This window comes from Paroedura picta, chromosome 7 (genome assembly GCF_049243985.1).
Source record: "Paroedura picta isolate Pp20150507F chromosome 7, Ppicta_v3.0, whole genome shotgun sequence".
Classification (NCBI taxonomy): Eukaryota; Metazoa; Chordata; class Lepidosauria; order Squamata; family Gekkonidae; genus Paroedura; species Paroedura picta.
This window is the reverse complement of record NC_135375.1, coordinates 71,712,711-71,738,157: the sequence shown is the minus strand read 5'-3', so window position 1 is coordinate 71,738,157 and position 25,447 is coordinate 71,712,711. Positions and strand designations below refer to the sequence as shown.

At 41.6% G+C, this 25,447-nt stretch overlaps 1 protein-coding gene across 4 annotated transcripts in view; it reads left to right on the top strand.

The window, feature by feature from the left end:
• TJP2 (tight junction protein 2) overlaps positions 1-25,447 on the top strand; it is an 82,772-nt gene that overhangs the window by 38,074 nt on the left and 19,251 nt on the right. For 2 of the 4 annotated variants that reach the window (XM_077344879.1, XM_077344880.1), the window contains 3 exons: positions 21,236-21,289; positions 22,766-22,890; positions 25,058-25,160. In XM_077344879.1, coding sequence (XP_077200994.1) covers positions 21,236-21,289; positions 22,766-22,890; positions 25,058-25,160 — 282 coding nt within the window. Of the gene's footprint in view, positions 1-3,552; positions 3,576-3,766; positions 4,098-21,235; positions 21,290-22,765; positions 22,891-25,057; positions 25,161-25,447 lie in introns of those variants that run through there. The other 2 variants (XM_077344878.1, XM_077344877.1) reach the window with 2 other exon arrangements.

The following is a 25,447-nucleotide window of genomic DNA, read 5'->3' as shown; positions in this document are numbered from 1 at the left end:
CTGGCAGGGGCTCATGGGAAATGTAGTCCATGAACATCCGGAGGACCACAGGTTGACTACCCTAGCACTAGAAGATTTAAACTGTCTGCATTATACTTTTCAAAATATAAAAAAATGCTTCTCAGTTATCCTGGTTTCCTGATATCACATACCACAATCCTAGAAGGAACAAATAACTTCTTACAAGAACCAGACAGAACATAATCTGCATGCTTCCCCTTTTTCACTCTGTAAGTAAAAGGTAGTCTTCCTAAGGTTAAAAAAAAAAGGTCTGGGATACCTTTTGGATGGTTTGGCTCCTTATCCCTGGTCTCCCCATTTCAAATAGTCAACTGATGAGAGTAAGTTTTGTTTGTAGATTTTAAATTGATGTATTCTAAAGTTTTTATATTATTCTGTATATTTTATATGTGATCTTATGATGTAATCCTCTGCCAAGTCTCACGATGGGGTGGAAAATAGGTACTGTTATAAACAATTTTTTTTTCTGTAGCCATCAACTGCAACCCATGAACTTTGACCTGCAACCCATAAACTCAGGTGGGCTGCAGAGCTTCTAGAAAGCTGCTGTTTTGGATGGCCCTTCAAAGCCCCTGCTACTAGTATACTAGTCAGGAACATTAGACCTCTCCTGTTTTGTTTTGCATGCTGGAAAGGCAGTATGTCAACAAGGTGAGGTCACTCAATAGTGGACAGCATTCCTTTGTAGTCCAGAGATCACACACAGACACAGTCTCTTCCCTCTGCCAAACATTTCCTGGTCCTATCAATACTAAGCATGCACTTTCAGCATAGACCCTTCCTTTTTGGTGGGGTCATTATGCTGGTTCTTCTTCTTCCTGTCATATACTCACAGATCAGTGGGTTCTACGCTGCCATCTGTACATTAAAGTTAGGTCTGTGGCCTAAAATTGAAGCATGGTATAAAGGGGAAATATTTCCCAGAATACCATTTGTAGTAACTTTTGTAGCATTTTTTGCATGGCTGCACAAGGTAGTGAAGTAGGTACAGATGACCTGGTGTTGCATTAGTGCTAGGGCTATAAAATCAGAATCCAGTAGCGCCTTTAAGACCAACAAAGATTTATGTTGGTCTTAAAAGTGCTACTGGACTCTGATTTTATTGTGTTACTTCAGACCAACACGGCTACTCATTTGAATCTAGTGCTAGGGCTGTAGTTTTCCTGCTGTGAACTACTGTTGGGACTTCAATGCTGGCTTCTCAGTATGTAATTAATAGACTAGCTTATTGAAACACAATAGTAGTCTTGGGGGGAAAAGCCTTTTAACTAATCCTCAACCTTCATATTTATAGTTCAGGACACGTCCCTGGAAACTATTGAGACTTCATGATGGCAGTTTGGTGGAAAGTATGGAATAGCAACTTCTGTTGCAACATGGGAACTTAGTAGTCTTAAAGGGAAAAATGACTATGTAGAACAGTCGTGGGTAAAAAGAACACTTCTGGATTTTGAAGGATATCTTAAGCAAGTCTGAATTCTATCCTGGTGCCTTAGTTGTGGCCTGCTGTGCATTTTTAAGCTGAAATCAAGTATAATGTATGAGCGCACTTGCTTTTGAAGCCCCTTCTCAAAAATGAGGACATATGATGTGTGTAGACAAGTTGACCTTATTAAATGTAAAATATTAACAAGTGACTAACTTTGAGGTCCCCTTCCATCTTGAGGCCATCTTAAATGGCAGTTTTAATAGTATGGAAAACGACCATGGCCCTAAGTCATTCCGGGCAGCTTTTGTCAACCTGAAATAATTTTTCAGGCTTTGAAGCACCCCATAAGTGATGTCAGCTGGCCATGCCTCCCTGCCATAAGTCACTTGAAGTGACATCACCATCCACATTAACAGGCAGGCTTGATGAGGACTGGGGAGAGGGAGAGAAAGGAGTTTAAGGTGGGAGCAGGTATGTAGGCTCTGCCCTCTCCCAGGTGCAGAAACCACGAGATAATTCACACTTGGAGGGTGGAGAGCAATGGAAGCAGCCTTGGTTCTCTAGCTTGTGGCGGAAATGCTGAGAAATGCCTGCTTGAGAATCCCTAATTTAGGGTTCTAAAGGTAGAACCAGCACTTTCAGTAATACCTAGAAGCACGTAGATAACCAGTACTGATCTGTAACCAACCCTTGGCAACTGCCTGGCTACTGCATTTTGTTTCAGAAGAGACCTATGCTTCCCACTGTAGGCTAACATGCAGTTCAGTAGCATCCCCAAGTTGCAAACCTGGTCCTTCGGGGAGGGGGGAAGCTCCTTCCTGGCCAGGCTGGTTTTGATGCCCTTTCTCAGCTTCTCCATTGACCAGCAGCACCTTGCTCTTGTCTGGATTGAGTTTCAGTTTATTGGCTCTCATCCATCACAGTACTTTCTCCAGGCACCTCTAGGATTTCCACAGACCTAAAAACTTTTAAGCAGAAATAAAGCTGGGGGTCAAATATATATTGGTGATATCAATCCAGATTTCCAGTCAACCTCTCCCAGTGGTTTTACTTTGACCAGACGTCTACTGCTTCTTAGCCTCTTTCTTTCAGGATCTTTCATTCATTTTGCCAATTTGGATTGACAGCAGGCTTCTTCCTTTAGGGTTTGACCTACCTACTGTGAAAAGAATATGCAAGACTCTGACAGAGGGCCCTCAAGTGCATGTTCTAAACCTGGTGCAAAATCTGTATTCCTCCTTTGTCTTCCTATGTTTTCCACCAATACTCTCTAAATTTCAGCCATGCAAAAAATCTTTAATGTGTGTTGTGTGCATGCACATCTGTTAATTGCCATCAGTTTGCAGACTCATGGTGACCCCAGCAAGGAGCTCCCAAATCAAGTGAGAAGCAGAGGCAGTTTGCCATTACCTTCCTCTTAAAATATACGCATATACATGCCTGAGTGGCATTATTACTGGTATGTGTAAAGTGCCATCAATTTGTAGCTGACATGTACAGTCTCTTTAAAAAAGACATTAAAAGGATGGTTTTGCTGTTGCCTGCCTCAGAGTAGCAACTCTGGACTTACTCGGTGGTCTGTTGTCCAAATACTTGAGATCTGATACGTTATAAATTGTCTAGTTTTTTTTCTATCCCAGTACTTCAGAAAAAGACAATACTTGTCCCCCCTATGTTGGAGAGGTGGCTAAAATAGCTTGAGAACTGTGAAAGCAAATTTATTGGTGTCCTAGTGAAACTTCCGATAGATAGAATGTACTTTCTCCAGCGAGCTCCTTTGCTTTTGAACCAGTCACTCTTCCTGCTCTGAAATTCTACGCAGTACTTTTCTTGAGGCTTTGACGGACGGGATGTGCGTTGTTCCGCAAGTTACTTTACAAAACTTCCTTCGCTTCTTCCCTAGCTCTCCCTGGGAGCAAAGGAGGAGGAAGTGTTGCCCGAGCTGAAGCACTGAGTGGCTAATGTAATTCCTCCCTCGTATCATGTGAGGCGTAAAGCGAACAATTAATGCCCTGCGAGCTGCGGCTTCCCAACTTCCAAGAAGGGAAGCAGCAATGTTGCAATGGGAGCCGCACAGGGTTCCACCGGGATCGAACCAAGTGGACCTGAAGGGGGGAGGGAAAAGGTCTGTACTAACAAAGCACTGGTTCCACTCTTTTCATCTTCCTGCTTTGATATAATTCTGGGAGTATTTTGATCTAGTTCTCTGGGTAGCGAAGCTGCTGAAATGCATGTGCATGAGACGATTGTGGTAACTTAACCGGTCACCCCCTTCTCGTCAAATGGTAGCGTCTGTTGGAATGCTCCCTGGAGTGAGTAGTCGGGCTTGGTGGAGGAAACGGCTGGGCACTTGCATGGTGGCTGTGCGGGGAGCGCGCTCGGACAGGGCATGTAAGAAACGGGAGGAGGAGGGAAGAGTGCGACTTCGAAGCACTTTCAATCGTTTACTACGGTTCTTCCCAAATTTAAGGCGCTAATGAGCTCTTTTGAGACTCGTGAGTAGCTACTCTTTCCCAAGTGTATATAGGAAGGAGGAGGAGGGGGGTGCGCTTTCGGGAGTTTCTTCAACTCTTCTTTCCCAGAGATGCCGGTGAGAGGAGGCGATCGCTTGCTGCATTCCGGCCCGTTGCTTTCACCTTGGTTTGTGGTAAGTAAGTAATTGTTTTTAAAAGCACCCTCTTTGGGGGAATCCCCCCCCCTCCCATCACATCCACTTGTTCACAGCAATCGTAAGCTTTGAAACTATGAAAACCGTGCAGGGAGAAAATTGCCGGTAACTCAATGACTTTCTCTGGCCGTTCAGTGGCTCTATCGCAGTTCTGTCGAGCCTTTCTCGAAGTGGATCAGGGTGGCGCACAGGAGCCTATCACCTTTCGTAGTGAGGTGAATTAAGCAGGCTGAAAGCGACCTGGTGATCACCACTTGATCAGGTGCTTGAATTCTGGTCTTTCCTGGGTCTGCTGTTCTTTCCATTTCCCCATGCTTTTACATATGACATATTTATGGATGCTTGATGTGTGTAGTGAGAGCTAGTGTGATGTACTGGTTAGACTGGGGCTAGGGTTTCGGAGACCCACGTTGGAATTCCCACTCTGGGTGAACTTGGTCCAGCATCACACCGACAGCCTGACCTACCTCACAGAGTTGTTGTGAAGATAAAATGGAGAGTGATGTCAGCTGCTTTGGGTTTCCATTGGGAAGAAAGTTGGGATACTAATCAAGTAAGCAGTGCATCTAACAACACGGAACTGTCTTTGAGTACTTTGAAGCTGTTGGGTGTTCAGAGTCTGACTAAATTGGGAGACGGGGTAGGTGTTTTAAATGTAGGGACCCAGGTTTGCTTGACTTACTGCTTAAGTATCATGCTTCCATGCATGACCAAATATATCCTTAATTAAGAAGGGAGGATTGTTCTGCAGGCACTATAATTTCTTTGGTGCATAGAGTACATTACAGTTCTGTCTTTCATAATATAAACTGGTTGGGGAAGTTACAATTACACTGATTGCATAGAACTGGAAAGTCAAGGAGGAAAGCTAGTGACATTCATAAGTCATCCCACCAGTCTCATGATTCAGAGACAGATTATTGTCATTCAGTAATATATTCTATTTATATTATAAGACATGATGATACTTGGACAGAAGACATGGGATTCTCTCAGTTGAATGGGAAAATCTTCTAAGCAGTTGTCGAGCCTAGAAAGGCAGACTACCAGATGTCAATGACCTGCTTTTTCTTGCAATATTTTCCTCCTTTTGTCCCTGAATATAGAGACAAAAAAGTATATACTAATGTGTATTATTTAAATCCACTCAGCTTTTCACATGGTAGCTTTTGAGGACATCTATCTAGAAATATGTTGCAGGCTGTTTGAGACTCTTGCTTGGTATTGTTGCCTCCTAAATACTAGCAGAGAGGCTATATGTGTATCTGTTGTTCATTTTTAATTGAAATAATGCTGTTCAGTGTTCTGTGCTGGTTTTGTATTCACTTTGCTTAGTAAAAATGTTGGCTTTAATAGCTTGTGAAAATTTGGAAACCAACAGTTGAATGTCCCACGGGACTTTGTTGAATGCAACACAGGTCATCTGCTGATGGTTTTCTAGGCATCACAAAAAACACGGAGAGACTCATTATTTTGCTGACCTCTTGTAAAAGGCCTTAGTTACATATTCTTTTATATGCTTTCTTGTTTTGATGCTGACATTGCTGTTATCTACCAGTATGTATGAAATTATTTGTTTTGTTGGGTACTCAAGACTATTTTGTTGTTGAATGTTTGTTGAGATGTATTTCTTGGCAATACTGCTAGAGTGGTGACTCTACCAGGAATAACCTTTATGAGTAACTTCAGTAGTTCGTACAGCTACTACTGCCTTGTCTTCAGGTACTATGGGAATAGTGAACTAAGTTATTTGAGAATAATTTAAGTAACTGGTGAAACTCAACTTGAGACTGAATCCACTTTTGGATTTCTCCAATTACTAATATTAGAGCTTCATGAAGAAGCCTAATTTTAATCTAATCCAGGAGGGCCTGTAGCACCAGGATTCATGGGGCCCTGCTCCTTAGAAGGCCAGATCCTGAAGATGAAACTGAAATACTTTGGCCACCTAATGAGAAGGAAGGACTCCCTGGAGAAGAGCCTAATGCTGGGAGCGATTGAGGGCAAAAGAAGAAGGGGACCACAGAGAATGAGGTGGCTGGATGGAGTCACTGAAGCAGCCAGTGCAAGCTTAAATGGACTCCGGGGAATGGTAGAGGACAGGAAGGCCTGGAGGATCATTGTCCATAGCAGGGGTAGTCAAACTGCAGCCCTCCAGAAGTCCATGGACTACAATTTCCATGAGCCCCTGCCAGCATTTGCTTAGTTCAGGGCCCCTGGTCCATGGGGTCGCAATGGGTCGGACACAACTTCGCACCTAACAACAACAACAGGAGAGTACTATTGCAGTAGGAGCAGCCAGACTGGTGAGCGTGAATCCCCCCTCCCCCCACACACACACAACAGAAAGGGGTTTCACATCAAGTGTCCTTAAAGAGAGAAAAGGAAGGTGGGTAGCTGTATTGGTCTGAAGTAGCAGAACCAAGTTTGATTCCAGAGGCACCTTTAAGATCAATGAAGTTTTATTCAAGGTATAAACATTTGTGTGCAAGCACACGTTCAGATCTGAACTTTTCCCCATTTTGGGTGATGACACCCTTGTGGAACTGGGCTATCCATGTTTTTCCAAGATGGATTCTATCACAGACTTCCATTTTTTGAGGAGATGGGTTTTACACAGCAGTAAAATGAGGTGAATGACTATTCTCAGGGCAAGCTAGCTTCTTACACTCCTCCTTCCAACACCGAGATGTTCATTCCTAAAACACCACATTCCTAAAACACCACAGTATTTTCCCCACACATGCATAAATCCTGGTGTAGTCTACATTATTTGCTGCGCGTAAGTGATAGGTCTGAATCTATATGAGAAGTACAAAGGTAAAGGTATCCCCTGTGCAAGAACCGAGTCATGTCTGACCCTTGGGGTGACGCCCTCCAGCGTTTTCTTGGCAGACTCAATACGGGGTGGTTTGCCATTTCCTTCCCCAGTCATTACCGTTTTACCCCCCAGTAAGCTGGATACTCATTTTACCAACCTCGGAAGGATGGAAGGCTGAGTCAACCTTGAGCCGGCTGCTGGGATCGAACTCCCAGCCTCATGGTCAGAGCTTCAGACAGCATGTCGGCTGCCTTACCACCCTGTGCCACAAGAAGTATATTATGACACAATACTGTCTGTGTGCATATTCAGCCCTGTGATGGTTTCTGCTTGTTAAAATATTTTACCCCACCTTTCTTCTTAGCTCATACTCATTATGCAGGGAACTACATCAAAGAACAGGCATAATGGTTGACAGATTCTCCTCCCAGGTTTGTCACCAATCTTTGTGATATGTCTGGATTATTTATTTATTATTTGCTTCTCAGTGTACCTCCCCATTGATTGATGCTTCAGATGGAAGTAATAATCGGACTTTTAATAGCATTGTTATGTTGTGTCTGTGTCAGAGTGCATGGTGCTTGCTTCATGTTTTACTCCTAAATTGCCTTGAGTAGGCTTCCTGGAGAGGTGGCACAGAAATGTTCTAAATAAATATGCATAGAATTTATGACTACATGAGAAGAACAGATGAGAAATTTTAATGTACACCCCTGAGAAAATACAAGTTCCAAGTCAGATTCATTGGTGTAGAGTCTGTAGAGGTGGCATAAATGCATTCTTTAGATTAATAAAAGATTGGCAAATAGTTTTGTGGAGCAATAGCTTCTTCCACAACAGCTTCCTTTCTTTATACAGTCCAAAATGAAAAGGGTCTTAAAATTATTTCCCCAGTTACCCATATTGAGCATTGGCTCCTGGTGGCAGCAGATTCCAAGCAGCAGAAGTAACTCTCCATTGTGAATTGAGGATTCTTTGGGAAGAATGTAAAGGGTCTGGAAGATGCCTAATATAATTACAATGTGCCAGTGCTGAAGAGGGGCTGACATATTAATCTGACAGCAGAAGGGAATGGTTAGCTACCCTTCCCCTTTCTCCTGCTTTCCAAAACACACTGTGTTTTGTGTTCCAAGAACCAAAACATTTTTTTTTGCTAACACTTGAGAATCTTGGCTTTCACTCTGTTGAAAGGGACATGTGATTAGTTTGTTTTCCACCTTTCTATCTATTCTGGTGAGAAAGGAAAATGTCGTAGTCCTTTATTGCTCTTGGACACTCTTTACATAGTACATTATTAGTTAACTGTGGCCAGACAACTTAAACAGAATGCGGAATTTGAGAAGAAATTGTGTGCTGTTTGTGCATGATGATGAGGAGGTCTTATCCAATAAAATAAGAAAAAAAGATTTAATCAAATCCAAAGTTGTTTGACCTAAGCAAGAAAAAGATTAATAGGAGCATCCTATAAAAAGCATTAGAAGCATAATATAGAAGTGAGTAATTAAGATACTGTATTTGTATTAAATAGGAGTCTACAAAACTTGTTTAAAATTTGTAAACCATCTTCATTGCAATGTAAGTAGCATCTTATGAGAACCCCACAGTGTTAGCAATTCACCAGCGACATCCTTGGGGATCTGACCAGTGCCAGTTACTGCTTAGGGGAAGGAAGTTGTGTCATGCACTTTGGAATAGCGAACTTGTGCAGACAGAACTAGAGTGCATTGCCAAAAGGCTGACATTTTATGCAGGTACAAGTTTCTTCAGAAATTGCAGGGGAAAGTAGGACAAGGCCTGATTCATCTGGACAACTTGCTTTCCCTGGACCATTATCACAATAAGGCCAAGGAAAAGATAAGTATATGTGAAGAAAGAAAACAGTTAGACAGGGCCTTGAGCAGATCAATAGCTGCTTTGTTTACTGACTAATAATCTAGCAACTCCAAGTAAAAGGCTTTTGCAAATGTATCAAGCAAGTTACGCCTTTATCAATGGGGATCTCTCCCTCTTCTGCCCAGATTTCACATTCTCATGCCCAGACCTAACAATTGCAGTGCAAACAGTTTACAATGGATTATACAACTAACAAAGAGGTCAGTGTCTGAAAATTATTCAGAATTAGGCAAAGAGGTTTCTTATGGCAGCTGTCCCAAAACACCTCCCACTTAAATTGTTTTAATATTGTTTCAACCATCATTTTAATTTTGTTGGAGCACATGTATATATTATGGGCTTATACTGTTTGCATTTTTGCTTTAATGTAAATCCAACCTAATGTTTCTTATTAACACAGTATTTAATATTTTGGTTTTATATACTGTGCTTATAATCTGCTTTTCTTGCTGATACTCAAGGCAATATTTCCTGTAAACAGTTCATTTAACAATGTAAATTATAATGGCCTAGGATATAGTTTGTGTATGAATACTTAAAAATGCTTCTCAGATATAATGAGACTAGAAAATATTGCTAGTTTCATTATAGCAGCTAAAGGGGAGAATCCCTAAAGCAATAAAGTATAATTAGTTTCTTATTACTCCAGAAAAATATTCATAACTGTAATGTAACATTTGGAGCAGTATGAACAGTTCTTCTTTTAATAGAGCTGGAACAAAGAGATAGTAGAATGGTGAATGGGTGGGGGCATTAATATGGATTGCATTGAGATTCCCTTTAAAGCTCACAGTTGTCTCATTGTCTTGAGCTTTGTTGCATTGTGACTGGATGATTAAGTATAAATGTTGACCTAATTGGATTATATCCCAGTAATGAGTTGTTCTAAAAGGGGGTGGGTGGGAATTGGAGCTTTTGGGAAGGATTGGTTTCTATTCAGCAGAATTCTGGAATATGTTTAGAAACCTAGAATATATATGGAGAGGTAAGGGCACACAGCAAAACCTTAGACTTATTCCACGACTGTTCCTTCTTTGAGAAGGGGAGGCCATCAAAGCATAAGCAGTTCCCAGCGATCAGTCAAGGAGATAGATCTTAATTTCAAACTTCCTGTCTCCAGTGGTGAAACTCACTCTGCTCCTCAGTTCAGGTGTTCCCCAAGCTGGATGGTCATTCCCAGGCACAGAAACCATAACATCATTCACTCACACTTGGGAGGAGGAGTGATGGAAGCTGATTTGCTAACTTATGGCCAAGCCCATTAAGGATGCAGACCCCATCTGGAGTTCCTGTGGACCCCTGGTTGGGAGTCCCTGATATAGAGCTTCCAGTTTGGTCCTGTCCATCTAGTATTCTGTCTAGACTAGTAATGTAGTCAGTCCTAATGTTGTTCTGATGCACTATAAGAAGGGGAAAGAAAAGTAGAAGCAAAACTACACTGAGGATATGTAACTGTCTTACACCATAAAACCATCAGTTGATCTAATTCACTGCTCAATTGGGCTAGCCTGTGCAGGTCAAAATCTACGGTCTGAAGACAAGTGCTCTTAATGATCCCTGTGATATACATAACCTTGGTTTATGGCATTCTAGACCTATTTATTTCAACTCCTACATGTTTTGTAAAGCATTCTTACGTTTAATAGTAAGGGATGTTTATAAATGTAATATTTTCGCACAGACAGCTTTACTTTAACAATCATAGTAGGTTTAAGTGTCCTTTAATCCAGCCTAGCCTGTATTTGGTTTGCTTGTTTTGTCACTATGAAGAACATAATATTGATGTTGCCCTCCATGAGATATAAAGTGCTGCAAAGGGTTGACTGTTCAGTTTCAGAGTATAGGCATGGACTCTTTCACCTCCGTCTGCCATTTCATGTTGAGGTGTGTGTAGATTAGGCACAAGAGGATTTTTTTTTTTTTTTTGGTTACAGTTGTTTTGGCACAATTTGTCTCAGTTTATGCAAGAGATGTTGGAGAGAGAGGAAAACGGAAGACTTCAGGGCAGATAATATATCAGTGTCTTAGATCTCTTAGATCTCTCCTGCTATTTAGGGCGATGGATTTAATTACCATTGTTGCTGGAGTCCCAGGCTACGTGCTCTGAAAGCTGTGTCTCTATGAGATCTGTATGTTTTAAAAGAGCAAGCTTTTGATATGATCATACATGAAGCTGCCTTATACTGAATCAGACCTTGGTCCAATATGGTCAGCATTGTCTATTCAGATTGAGAGCCATTCTCCAGGGTCTCAGGCAGAGCACTTTTGTTTCACCTACTGCTTGGTCCTTTTTATCAGACATGCTGGGACTTGAACCTTTGCATGCAAAGCAGAGGCTTTTCCACTGAGTCCCAGCTTTTAAGTATTAGCGTATCAATTCAGGAAAAGGAAAGAAATTGGGATCCTGGTACGTTTGATAGAGTTCCCAACACTGCTTTGTCAGATGCTGGGAGATTTTGTGGGTGATGTTTGGGGAGTGTGGAGTTTAGGGAGTATATGATGTTACTTCTGGGTGATGCTGTAGGCTGCCTTCTCTGGTTTCTGTCATCTTTAATATAGAGACTGGTGAAAGTTCCTAGAGTGCCTCTATTGAGAGGTTATTTTATTCTCCTGCTACTTAGCTCTTTGGGGATAGGTAATCCCTACCCAGGGCAGATAAATGGGAAGCCTATACATTTTGACTAATAACTCTTAATATCTTAGGGAATCTGTTTCTTTCCATTCTTCTGTCCTTTCACCTCAGTAATGAAGGGAGGACTATTTTTAATTATTAAAGTGTAACTCAAGTAATGACTCAAGTAACGGAAATGACTGGGGAAGGCACTGGTAAACCACCCCGTATTGAGTCTGCCATGAAAATGCTAGAGGGCGTCACCCCAAGGGTCAGACATGACCCGGTGCTTGCACAGGGGATACCTTTACCTAACTCAAGTAAAAAAAAAGACAAAGTTACATTCTGTATCAAACCCTGTTAACTTTAAAATATAGGAAAGACTTGAAGGCACTGGCTGTTTTTCTCCTAAATTAATCAATATTCTGTGTGTGGAATATATCTTAATCATATTCTAGTGCCTTTGGAAACAAATGGCTATTTAGCTCTCTTTTTCTGTACACATTCCTAACCCAGGTTTCTAAGGTGTTTCCTTCTTTTGTACATTTGTATATTCATACATACAGTCTATAGAGATGAAATCAGATGGTGGTCTGGTAAAAATATCCATGGTGATAAGCAAGAAACTAAATAAAAAGCTGTGGAGAAATTAAAGGAAAATGCTGGAAATGTCAAGACATCGATGAAACCTTTAATATGTGGTGGACTTGTAAAAAAGAAAAAATACTCTGGTTTCTCTTCAGATCGCATGAATCTTTCTGGAAAAAATACACTGAAAAATGCATATTAAAATTTAAATTTCCAATGGAAGCTAAGAGAACTATTAGGTGTTCTGCCTAAGAAATTACCAAAATATTTAAAAGAGATACTCAAATACATGGTGACAGCAGCTAGAACTATTCACACAGCTAAATGGAAATTAGATGGCTGTACACATTTAGAAGAATAGAAAAATAAACTTGCTGAATATGCAGTAAAAAGGCAAAATTAATCTCTCTTGACAAACAAGTCTATTACAATAATTGGAGGAGAGATGGAGTGTATATTATGTGTAGTATATACTAGCCAGTGTGGTGTAGTGGTTAGGAGTGCGGACTTCTAATCTGGCATGCCAGGTTCGATTCCACGCTCCCCCACATGCATCCAGCTGGGTGACCTTGGGTTCGCCACGGCACTGATAAAACTGTTCTGACCGAGCAGTGATATCAGGGCTCTCTCAGCCTCACCCACCCCACAGGGTGTCTGTTGTGGGGAGAGGAATGGGAAGGCAACTGTAAGCCGCTTTGAGCCTCCTTTGGGTAGGGAAAAGCGGCATATAAGAACCAACTCTTCTTCTTCTAGCAGGAGACAAACTTAGAGAAGCAGTCTAAAATAGTATATACAAATATATGGGAATGAAATAGAAGTAGATTTAAAATCATTAAATATAACATCTTGAATACAAATAGGTTCTTGATATGTGATATATAATAGAGGCAAATCTTCCCTCAACCTGAGAAAATTGAAGCAGCACTATAACTTTAAGAAACAAAAGCCCTTTGGGGCTGTTGTTAGGTAACTACAACAGTATTGTCAATTAAAGCTTTTGTTTCTGCCAGTAAAACACATGGGGAGGGGCAGTATCCTTACCTGAGCTGTTTAACCTTTGAGAAAAAACTCATAAGGGCCAGGATCAGCAGCATCCATCAGACACCATGGAAGCTTCTTGTGACTGTTCAACAGTAGCCACCTCACAAAATCTAGGGTACAGTAGTGGTTAAGAGTTTTAGACTAGAATCTAGAAGACCCTGGGTTCAAATCGTTGTTGTGCTATGGAAGCAAACTGGATAAAAGAGTCGCAGCCTAACGTATGTTACAGGGCTGTTGTGAGGATAAAATAGAGAAGAGGGAATGATGTAAGCTGTTTTGGGTTCCCATTATGGAGAAAGTCCAGGTCTAATTGTAGTAAATTAATAAAATATAGCTGAATATGAGGGTAGATAAAATATAGGCTTGTAGATGGATGAGAAAGAGACAGAAGCAGAAAAAATTCCAAATATGCAAAAGAGGAAATAGGAGAAGTGAGGTTCCTCCTCCCACCTCTTTTCAGCTCATCCCCCCCCCCATGTAACTGGGTCCTACCTGATGACTAACACCACAGAACTAACCTTATAGTTTTCCTAGAACATGCGTCCAAGGAAGGTTGGAAACATTAAGATTGGGGAGAAAAGGTTGGGCTGACCGGTGGGCAGGAAGGAGAAAGAAGCAAGACAAAGGGAAATGCTATGGGGTTTTATAGGGAAGGAAAAGTGGAAATAGTGGAGGAGGGGGAAGTGAGAAGCTCTTGCAGGTACTCCATTTTGTGGTATGTAAATATGTTTTATTTAAATTAAAAAATGTTCTATAGATGTTTGTGTGTAAAATCTACATCTCTGCTGGCTAAGTCATAATTTGCTTGGCTGCAGGCAACTGGGGTACCATAGCTCTGTTAACTCAGTGAATTTAAGTTAACATGCAAAGGAGCTAAAAAAAGAGCCTGCAGTCAAGTGTATTTAAGTGCCTCTGTTTGTCTGATGCTGCTTCTGCTCCTTCCCTCAGGCCCCAGATCTTTGCAGGTTGAACCGTTGATTTTCGGAGCCTTTTGCAGTCAATCCATTTGCACTCTGATCTCTCTGGACTGCTGGTGATGTTCTTACCAGCGTTTTAGCGTGACCAAGAGAAGGCAATTCTAATTGAGTTTACTGAGAGAATGTTTCCTAGTGAGGCCTTTGGTACTTAATTTGTCTTCCTTTGGGCAGCTAGTCAGCTCCTTGTCAGCTTCCTTATTGAAGCCATCTACTTCTTTTACATTAAGCCATGTTGCAGGTCTTTTTAAAATGCAGCATGGGTCTGGCGTTCTGTTTGCTGTAATAAACTACTGTTTGCAATAGTAAAGAGTGCCACTGTGGACTGCTGCCATCTGCACCAATTCAGTAATTGTGGTTACATTTGTAGTGTTACTATGAAATATTAAGATGGTGGATGTCACCTTTACAATAAGCCTTGTACAAAGAATTAGCCAAAAAGGGGGTAACATTGTGGTTTCTGAGATGCATCCTTGTGGATGCTTTTGAAGCAGCTAGTTTATTTTAGTAACCCCAGCTGTACAGTAACTCACATTGATAAGTGTGCATTACAAAGTGTCACTGGTACTCTTGCTCACACAGAGAACATGGTTTTAAATTTGCTTACCAGACACACCTGTAGGGCAAGTTTGTCAAAGAACCAAGATTAGATCTATGTTGCTGCCCTGTTTCTTATGCACAGTTCTTTCCCTTTCTTCTGTAGCCAGGCAGATACTTCATGGAAAAGCAGCTTTTAACTTGCTGTGTGTTGAAAGTCATAAATTAATCTTCAACATGTTTGCAATTAATCCAAGTTCAGTATAGTCAATGCTTTTATTTTAAAAAGAGGATATTTAATGTCTATTAAAATATGCATATGCAATAGCTGGTATTCGTACAGAATGTGGATGTTACTTTGTTAGCGCTTTGTGTTTTTCACTGAATCCCATGAAAGAATTTGCTACAACAAATAAATGAAAATAACTTTTCTAGGGAAAGAGTGGTAGTTTTGTGGGCCACAGTCCACTAGGAAGTTCTTCTGTACAAGCCCCATTGAAATGAGCAGGGAGCTGTACCAAGAAAACTGCAGTAATATTGCATTGTCCAAACACCTTACTTTGTCATCATTGAAAAGATACAATATGAGGATTATGAAGAGTCTTAATCTTTCTTGTCTATTAAAACTTTAGACAGACATTACACAACTGAGTTCTTCCGTGAGCAGCTTTCCTCACATAAGAATTCACAGAGGATTTGAAAAGCTGAGTTCTACCCAATGCTTTTGTCTGAAGCTTCTCTGACTGAAAAATATAGAGCGGCTTACCACTGCCTTTTGGCTTTCAGGAACTTGTTTGCTTGTTTCTATTGTGTTAGGAATACAGTAAATCTAGTATAAATAATATACATAGAGCAGCCATTGTCAACTTTTTTACCATTGAGAAATGCCTGAAACATTCTTCAGGCTTCAAGAAACCCCAGAAGTGGCGCAATCCTGTGTACACTGCCACACAGAGCCCCTCCTTTTCCTACCCCCTCCTGGCCACTGGCCATTTTGGGAGGGAGAAGCTGATTGACATGACCATATGTGATCATATCACCCAATAAATGTTTAACAAATTTTAAAAATATATTAAAAATTAACTCCCACCCATTCAGAAAATCCTTCCAGGGCTGTCAAGAAACCCCTGACAGAGAAAGTCTGACATAGAGAATTGGAATTAACATTATCTTGTATTCCAATTTGGTGTTACTGCTATCTTCCCAGGAAACATATGTGGCTTTGAAAGTACATAAGCATAAAATATATAGATTCTCATTAACATCCAATTGTAATCCCACCTTTCCTTATTCTGTACAAGTGCATCATCAGTTGCATAATACTACCCTCTAGTGGAAAACCAGTTCCTAGATCTACCATTTAACAGCAGGTAGCTTGATAGCGGTGCTGCTCCTACCAAAGGGGTAAATATTTTGCTGTGACAAGCCATTCAGTTTACACTGTCCATTTGCATTGCTCCAGTTTTGTATTTGAGGCAAATGCAGCCTACAGAAAATGATTCAGCACCAGATTACAAGATTTCTCCTTCCTGTTTTCCAAATTAACAATTCACTTTTTAGCCATTCTGTGAACACACAATCTGTTCAAATTAAGGAGACAGTTAGAAAAACAAGTTCATAATAAATCCGACACACGAGGGTAGCAAGAAAATTAGCCTAGCCCTCTTACCATAAAAACACAAAATACAAGAATGTGCTTCTGAATTTGACCCTAGAGTAACAAGTAAGAATTGGAAACCAGATAACACATATTAGTGTTAGATTAGGGCTAGGAAGTCTCAGGTTGAAATGTCAGCTCAGCCATGAAGCATGCTGGGTGGCTTGGACAAGTCACCACCACTCAGCCTAACCCACATCACTGAGTCAGTGTGAGGACAAAATGGATGAAAATGAAAATGTACCGATGGATGAAATGTACTGAAACTAATATGTTAGCTGCCCTAAGCTCTTTGGAGGAAGGAAGGGATAAAAATGTGACAGAAAAACCACAGGAACTGGTGTTGGCCTGTGGGGGGGGGGGGAGCAGTGTTACTCTTACTAAGATCAGTTTCATTCTGATCTTTTAGTTGGCCCTGGTAAGTATTAGTATCCTGGAACTTTTGGATAAAAGTGGAAGGTCTTATGTTGTATCTCCTTGTTCCATATCATAAGTGGTTGGAGGGGACTGAATTCAGAAGTCTGGCTTCTTGTATTCAGCTAACTTCAGTTGTCTTGTTGAACTGTATTGGAAAGACTGTGGTTAAAAATAATGTAAAACAACAAAGCAGATATGTTGTCTGATGTCTGAATTCATTACTGTATAATCCAGAAGGATGTACAGACCCAGAGGTATCATCTTGCAAGATTTATGACCTGAATTCTGGTTTCCAATCCTATAGAGGCCCACTGTACCTCTTGCTTAGAGATAGATTTCCTTTGGGGGGGGGGGCTGAATCTCCAAGTGGTGTTATCTTCCTTGCAACACTTTGGTCCTTTTCATACATGCATGTTGTCAGATGCTGACTGCCTGTGCGAAAGATATTACAAATGATGATGCAGCAAAGACAAATTTCATATTGCCTTGTATTTTTATTTCTTAGGAGCATAAAATTGTCAGGTGCTATACAAAAATGTACTTAGTGGAGATATCTCACTTGTTCAGAATTGGTAATTCACCACTGAATAACTGAGGGATTGAAGGTATGTGCAATCCACCCTATATTAGCTGCAGCATCTGATAACCTGTTCAGTGTCATTCCTGCTCCCAAGGTCTTTTCTGGTAGTACTGTCCCTATCCCATTGTGTGCTCAGCACTTAGCTAATCACCAGGTAAAAGAGAGGTGATTGCAATCAGTATCATCAGTCATGGGTGGTTGGGAGAAGCAAAATGGGATGCTGTGGATTAAAGGTAAAGGTATCCCCTGTGCAAGCACCGGGTCATGTCTGACCCTTGGGGTGACGCCCTCTAGTGTTTTCATGGCAGACTCAATACGGGGTGGTTTGCCAGTGCCTTCCCCAGTCATTACCGTTTACCCCCCAGCAAGCTGGGTACTCATTTTACCGACCTCGGAAGGATGGAAGGCTGAGTCAACCTTGAGCTGGCTGCTGGGATTGAACTCCCAGCCTCATGGGCAGAGCATTCAGACTGCATGTCTGCTGCCTTATCACTCTGCGCCACAAGAGGCTGTGGATTAACTAAGCAGTAAAAGAATGGGAACTCAGTATGCTGTTGGGCTGCTTAGAAGTACCGTGGGATGCAGTGGTTCACAAGGTGCTCTTTCTCTTCTCCCAGAAGATCTTGTGGTTGGCTGTTCAGGCAGATGCCAACCACAGATCCATTGGGCATTTAGCACATCTAACATCTGCTTGTGGCCTAAACACTTGGAACTGCTTCTACCATAATTTCCTATTTTGCGTGGTCCTTACCTTCCATGGGTACTTGATTGATGGGTACTTGACTGATGATAAATATGAAAAGTTCTTTAACTTGTGTTTTTTAAAGCCCTGCATTTGATTATTTTCTGTTTGAGAAAGTGGTGTTTAAGAAGTAGGTTTCTTCTCATTTGTGGGTTTTCTTAAAAACAAATGCAACAAAAACTACTCTGTGAAGTGATAGCAGGATTTGCCGAGTATGTAGGCCACTATTGTATTAGACTTACATAACAATGTTTGAGTGGTGGAAACTGATGAAAAGACTGGAACATTCAGAGTCCCTTAACAGATTATCGCCTGCCACGATGAAGACAGCTCAGGCTTTTCAGCGAATGTGGTTGCATGCGGTGAAAAAGTTGAGGATTTTAAAATGGCACGTGAGTTATTTCTTAAAAAAAAAAAACAATAATTATATTAGCTCTCTCCCACTCATTCCTCCCTGCCCAGGTGCTGTTTAATGCTGGAGGTTCTGATTCTTGTACAGTTAATATGACTATGCAGTCATTTATTGTAGCCTGAAATAGCTCAAACTCAAGCTGTTTATGGGGAAAGTATTAGCGTGTTCCAATTACCAGTGGCACTTGAATTCTGAAATTGCTGTTTTAATTAGAATTAATTAGCAGAAAGATCTGAGGAAAATTTTGCTTGGAACTATTGCTTCAAAATATTTTATTTTTAGTTATAACCCACTTTTCTCACTGAGACTCAAAGCAGTTTGCAAAACATTTTAAAAATTCAGTTATAAAACATCCAGTAGATAATGCAGTAGGCCTAATATCACCGGATTAAAGGACACTGTCTTTCCAAAACAAAAAGAAGCTTTACAAACCATAATGTTCCTAGTTGGTTACAAAGGCAGGAGACACTGCCGTGAAAACAATAGGTATTTATCAGCAATTTGTATACCACTTGTCTAATTTTTGTAGTGATGTAGTAACTATTCCTATTATTGATGAATTTATTTTTCATGCAGTGACCTGTTAACAATTCTCAGCAATCAGTGGTATTTCACTAATCCACTTTGTAAAGCATTTACAGTAACAGTAGTTCTTAAAGCCTTTGTTTGACTACTTCCTAATACAATTGCGATGCTGTGCTGTGATGGAAGATGCATTCTCCAATTGTGTTACTGTCAGAAGTCTTCAGACACTGATTTATAACATCTGTGGTATTACCCTGCCCCCCACACTCATTCTGGTCCTTTCCATTAATCTGTCAGCATTGGTTAGTATCTTTGCAACAGTAAACAGCTGTAAATTTTATAATGTTAAAGAGATTATGAGTTAGAGATTTAGGGCAGCACAGATGGCTTTTGTGCCTAGTGAACACCCAAGGTGAACTTCAGTATTTTGTCTGTGCTACATTTGCTAGCCTCCAAAATGTAACTTCAAGAACTAGTTCTACTTAATTTGAAGTTTCCACTTTGCAAATGCCATATAAATAGAAAGCTCATTTACATTCTTAGCACTTTGGTTGATTTAATTCTGGGAAGCTCTTTCTTGCCTTTTTGTGTTAGGTTAACAACTCTGTAGCCTAATATAGCTTCGTCGTTTTTTCAACTGGGGAAAAATTGTGGCACTATCCACCAGGAAAAATAGTTTAGACGCTGATTCTTTTAAACTTAGGAAGGAACTTAATGTTAGTAGAAATATGATCATTGATTTTTTTTCCAATGACATTTGTACAGATACTCAGACTTATTGCTGTTTCACCCTGTACCCAAAAGAATCCCCAATGGCAAAACCTCACCCTGTTGGGCATGCCATGACAGCAGCCCTCTATACCTGGTGGAACCATCCTTTTCCCTCCCAACCATGCAACACAGCAGGCATGCAAGTGAGCCAGCTGCTCAGGACCCCTCAGGACCCCTCAGGAAGAGCAGGTGTCCCAACATCTTGAGAGAGGCAGAAGGGGAAGGAGAGATCTGTTGAGGTTGCCAGCTTTCAGAAGCTCAACAAAGGTTGATGATATCAAGCTAGCCAGCAGGACACAGTTGGTGTGGAATTCTGAAGACTGTAATGGATGAGGAGAAGGTGCTTGCCCTCTTTGTGATGCCAGTTACTTATGCAATCTGGTTAATAAAATGTTAGATAAAAAGCTTTTACTGTATGTATAGAAATTAGTTTAATAGATTGGTAGTAGTTGCTGGCCATATGCTTCTCCCAGTAGCTTATTGTTCTCAGTAAAGGATTTTTTTTAGTAGTAATCTTACCCACTCTTTTGGTTCCATCTGCGGAACCAATTCCATTTTCTGGGTAATTGCTGGACTGCTGAAATGGACTTTAACAAGACAGGTCCTGGTGATGGTGAATGGAAATGATGTGGAACCATTTCAGTTTGGTGTTAGGCCTATTTTGGGGACTGAAAGTGCCTTGGTTGTCCAGGTGGGTGACAAGTGTCTAAAGGTAGGAGAAATAAAAAGGAGAGTGATCCTGTAAACGTCTCTTGGACCTGTCAGTGTTTTAGTTTGCATTTGACCATTGGGTCCACTTAACCCATCTTTATGGGTAAGGGAGCCATTTACAGTGGTTCCGTTTCTTTCTAGGTTCTGGGTAATGATGTCAGGATAACATTGTTTCTCTATGTCGCTGGTTCTGTGTGGTATTTGTGCGCCGTGCTTCTTTACATGTGCATGAAGTCATTTGGGAAGGTCATTAAAGGGTTCAGTGTCAATATTTTGAGGATACAGCGTTCCTGTTCCACCAAACCCAGGTGAGGCAGATAAGTGTGTATTTAAGATAAATAAAAAACAATAGAAAAGGTTTGGGAAGTATACGTATCCCCTAAATTTTGGTCTGGGTCTGCATATTTCTGATATGGCTGCCTTTCATCCCCAGTTTGGCAGTTTAGGATAATTTTAATCTGAGTTAACAGCTATTGAACATTGTACTGCGTATGTACCTGCACTGAGCCAACAAGGAAGCATTCTAATATAATGCTGCTGTTATTGTTGTTGTTGCATACGGTTTCTACTGAGGTCTGGTTCCTACCATTGCAGCTCAAATTGTAATCACTGATGTGCTAGATCCTCCAGCCATATAAACTACCTCAACTTTGCCTGTTAAATTTCATACTTTAACATTTTAAATTCCTTGCTGATTGATAGTCAAAGTTAGTGTTATGGAATTCCCAAAAATATTCGGTTGATGCAGATTTTGAAATGGTTGTGTTTTGATTTGGTGAGATCTTTCTCTTATTATGTTCTGATGATGATCATGTTTTTTTTTTAATTGTATAACAGGCCCCAGGCATGGAAGAGCTGATATGGGAGCAGTACACAGTAACTTTACAAAAGGTGAGAAGCTGTTTCTGGTTTCACTTTTCAAACAGACATGTGAGGTTTTGTAGACAAACATGGTATGTTGAGCACATTCAGATATTTCATGACTTGCCATTGCCAAACAAAATAAAAACTTTGGAAATCTATAATTTAAAACACTTAAATGCTTGATGGAAGAGACTTTCAGAGGTGGTTTGCCATTGTCTGGCTCTGTGTCGGGACCCTGACATTCATTGGTGGTCTCCCATCCAAATACTGACCAGAACCAGCCCCGCATAGCTTCCAAAATCTGATGAGATTCAGATAGGCTGGGCTATCAAATACATCTGCGTAAAGATTATTTACTGGGGATAAAAGTGCCTGTTGTACCCAAGGTTTAAGACTTGCTGAACATCTCCAAATAGAAGTAAGAGAGAAGATAAGTGGTTTGGAACACTGAGTCCTGGTGAAGGGTAATTGTACAAAGTTTTTCTTCTTATTGAGGGGATGAGTACACAATACTCTGCTACCCAGAAGTGACAGTCACAAGCCATCTCTAAATGTATATTGCCTTGAAAAACTGTGAAGTCCCAGTAAGTTGGCTGTGATGGCACTTTCCTCCACCAGAAATCAATTCACCTTCCATTTACAAGCATGGGTTTTGAACGTAAGGGAGCTTCATTAGCAGAAAGTCACTTGACAATATTCATTTAAATGTCTGAGTCAGAAAAAGCTGGGGCAGCGTCAGTATGGATGCGGGGCTAATCCCCATGTCTGCATGACATCACTGCTATTCTGGCCCCCTCCAAGGGTTGCCACAGATTGGGCAAAGGGAATGTGAGAGAACCTATATTGCTTTTGCCCACTGTGGGGGCCAGCGTGGCCTGTCCTGTGGCAGGCCCATTATACGGGGGCGGGGAGGAGGCAAAAAATGTCTGTGTGCTTCTCAGCACCAAGGGGTAAACCAGGGCTTAATTTTTTTTTCAGGAAGGTGGGATTACACCTTCCTGCAAAATAAATGACCCCCCCCCCTCGCTATCTGCGTGGCAGAACCTCTCAGCCGCAGCTGCGTCCCTCAGAGGAAAACACGCGAGCAGGGGATACATTTTGATGCCAGAACAGAAACAGTGCTGAAGTGTCCTCGTGGGGACACAGAAAGCTGAGGAGCATGCCAGCTATGCAGGGCAGTGTGGAATTCGCCTTTGTGATATATCATGCCTTTATTATCTTACAATCATTTTTGGCTCAGTGCCATATTTAATACACATTACTATTACTTACATGGTAGATTAAAATAACCATTCCTTTGCTGTGCTTGTGAGCACAGGTCTTTTGAAAAGCAATTTTTTTTCAGCTATGGGCCCTGACCATGAGGGAAGGTCATCTTATACATCTTAAACCGTTAAGGATTGTTCCTTGAGATGTCAAAATATTTGCATTGTCTTGGTAGTTGACAATTTTATTAGTGATTAGTTAAGAGGTCTTGTGTGTGTTCTGGAATTTTATTTTAAGGACTCAAAACGAGGATTTGGGATTGCAGTTTCTGGTGGCCGAGATAACCCTCATTTTGAAAATGGTGAAACATCTATCGTTGTGTCGGATGTTCTTGCAGGTGGCCCAGCAGATGGGTTACTTCAGTAAGTATGATTACTTCCATCACTTATGCCTGCCTCCCTTTGCCTTAGTTTTTCTGTTCAAAGGGCAAGTACTTCTAAATGTCAACTTTCATGAAAACACATATGTTAACCCAACCTAACATATTATTTGTTCTGACCATCTCTGTTTGAAAAACATGTTCAGTGCCATTGTCCTCTTACTTTGGCACTTGGTCTAACACCTAGAGCAGGGGTAGTCAAACTGCGGCCCTCCAGATGTTCATGGACTACAATTCCCATGAGCTCCCTGCCAGCAAATGTGGTTCATGAACATCTGGAGGGCCGCAGTTTGACTACCCCTGACCGAGAGCATAAAACTGGGATTGCATTTCCCACTAGCAGTGAAGGACTTCTGAATGGGAGTGTTTTGTGCTTCTGTTCCTGAAGGGGGAAAGTACCGGGCAGTCCCAGATAGATATGGTGTAATGGTTCATGTAGGTAACAGAGCCCACTTCATATATCCAGTCACTGGATGCCGTATATGCCTTGAGCAGGTAACATTCATGATAGTTAAACTGGTTAACCACAGATAATGACATCCCTTGACTGAGAAATTGGAATGTGATCAAGTTCTAGAAAAGTGCTGTGACAAACAAAAATAGGGCAATATCCATGGCTCCTGGGTTGCTTTACAAAACGTACTTTTGCTCAAATCATTGCACTATTAATTTTTGTATTGTATTAATGGGAAAAGTCCTCTGGTTATCTCCAGTTTTCACATAAAACATTACTTTAAATTAAAAAAAAAACCCTACTACTTGCTCTAGTCCTGTGATGGGTGCAGAGTTATATGAGCCAAGAGGAAATATGGGATATAAATATTTTAATAATAAATAGATGTGCCTTAAAGCATAAGAGTCTTGTCTTCCCCTTACTGTCTGCTAATCCATTATAGGAAACCCAGTAAAACTGTTACCCAAATGATGATGGGGGGTGAAAATTAATACAGGAAGTATGTGCAGACATTCCATCTGTAAAGTGGTAAGGGCATTGTGGTAGGAGAAAGGGGTGGGGCGAGTTGGTATAAAAACTTGAAGGGGCCAATCGGGAGCCGCAAAGCAGTTCCCGATTGGCTCCTACAAGTGTCAGTCTGGGGCCAAGGAGCCAATTAGGAGCAGCACACGGCTACCGATTGGCCCTTGGCCCGTCTCAGACATCAGCGGGGTGAGCAGGCCGACCGGGTGAAGCTTTGGAGCGGGGAAAGGAGCTGGGCCCAGCTCCTTTCCCTGCCCCAAAGCCGGGATCCTGGGGTGGGAGGGGGGTGGGGGAGAGGGCTTCGTGACAGGAAAAGGAACTGGGCCGTCGTGTCAGAGACGCACCGGCCCAGCTCCTTTCCCTGCCCCAAAGCCAGAATCCTGGGGTGGGAGAGGCCTTCAGGGCAGGGAAAGGACCTGGCCGCTGCATCGGAGATGTGCCGGCCCAGCTCCTTTTCCTTCCCTGAAGCCGGGGTCCTGGGGCAGGAGGGGGCCAGGGGAGAGGTCAGGCTGCTTCAGTTCATGGAGGGGGTGTCTGTGGGGGGACCAGTGGATGTTGTTGGGTAGAGGAGCTCCTTTTTTCAGGCCCTGTGGAATTGTGGGAGCTCCTCATGGAGCTCGTTCCACCAGGTGGGAGCCAGGACAGAGAAAGCTCTGGCCTTGTTGAGGACCGACATGCTTCTTTGGGGCCAGGATCACCAGCCGGTTGGCAGTGGCGGAGCGCGGTGCTCTTTTGGGGATGTAAGCAGAGAGACGGTCTCTCAGGTACACTGGGCCCAGACCATATATAGCCTTAAGCCTGATCCAGAATTCAATTGGGAGCCAGCTGAGTTGTTGAAGTAAAGGCCAGATTTGGGATGTGGGATCTCCTTGATGTATTGGTGAGAATCCTGGCCATGGCATTCTGAACCACTTGTAGTTTCTGGGTCAAGGCTAAAGTTAGGCCTGTGCAGAGTGAGTTGCAGAAGTCCAGTCTAGAGGTGACATATAGAGTGATAGTGGGTGTTTGGAGGTGTGAGTTAACTAGATCTCTTTCAAGCTGGGGGGCAGGGATCATTCCCTGCTTAGGCACTGCATTCATGGCAGCATTGACTCAAGACATAAATCTTAAACCAAAGTTAAATGTTAGTTTTACAAATAGTCTTGTCTAATTTACAGTACACTTCTATTTCCAGAGAAAACGACAGAGTGGTTATGGTCAATGGGACACTGATGGAAAACGTGCCGCATTCTTTTGCTGTGCAGCAATTACGAAAAAGTGGGAAAACGGCTGTCATTGTAAGTTACTTACTACTTGTATTTGAGGGAGACTTGGCAGACTGTCTTAAATGTGGGAAGCCATTTAAGCTTTTGTGGAGAAGGTGTGTATGGCCTTTAGAGGTTTTTCTTTATATGATTAAGATAATGAAAAACTCAAGTCATGTAGCACTTAAACATTTTAAAGGAGTCTGATATATGCCAAGTGAAATTTTAATCCTAGATCAAACAACCTCCAGAGTAGGTTAATTATATTACTTGAAATGAGAAGATATGGGGGGAGGTTTCTCCAACCTGATTTAAATGTG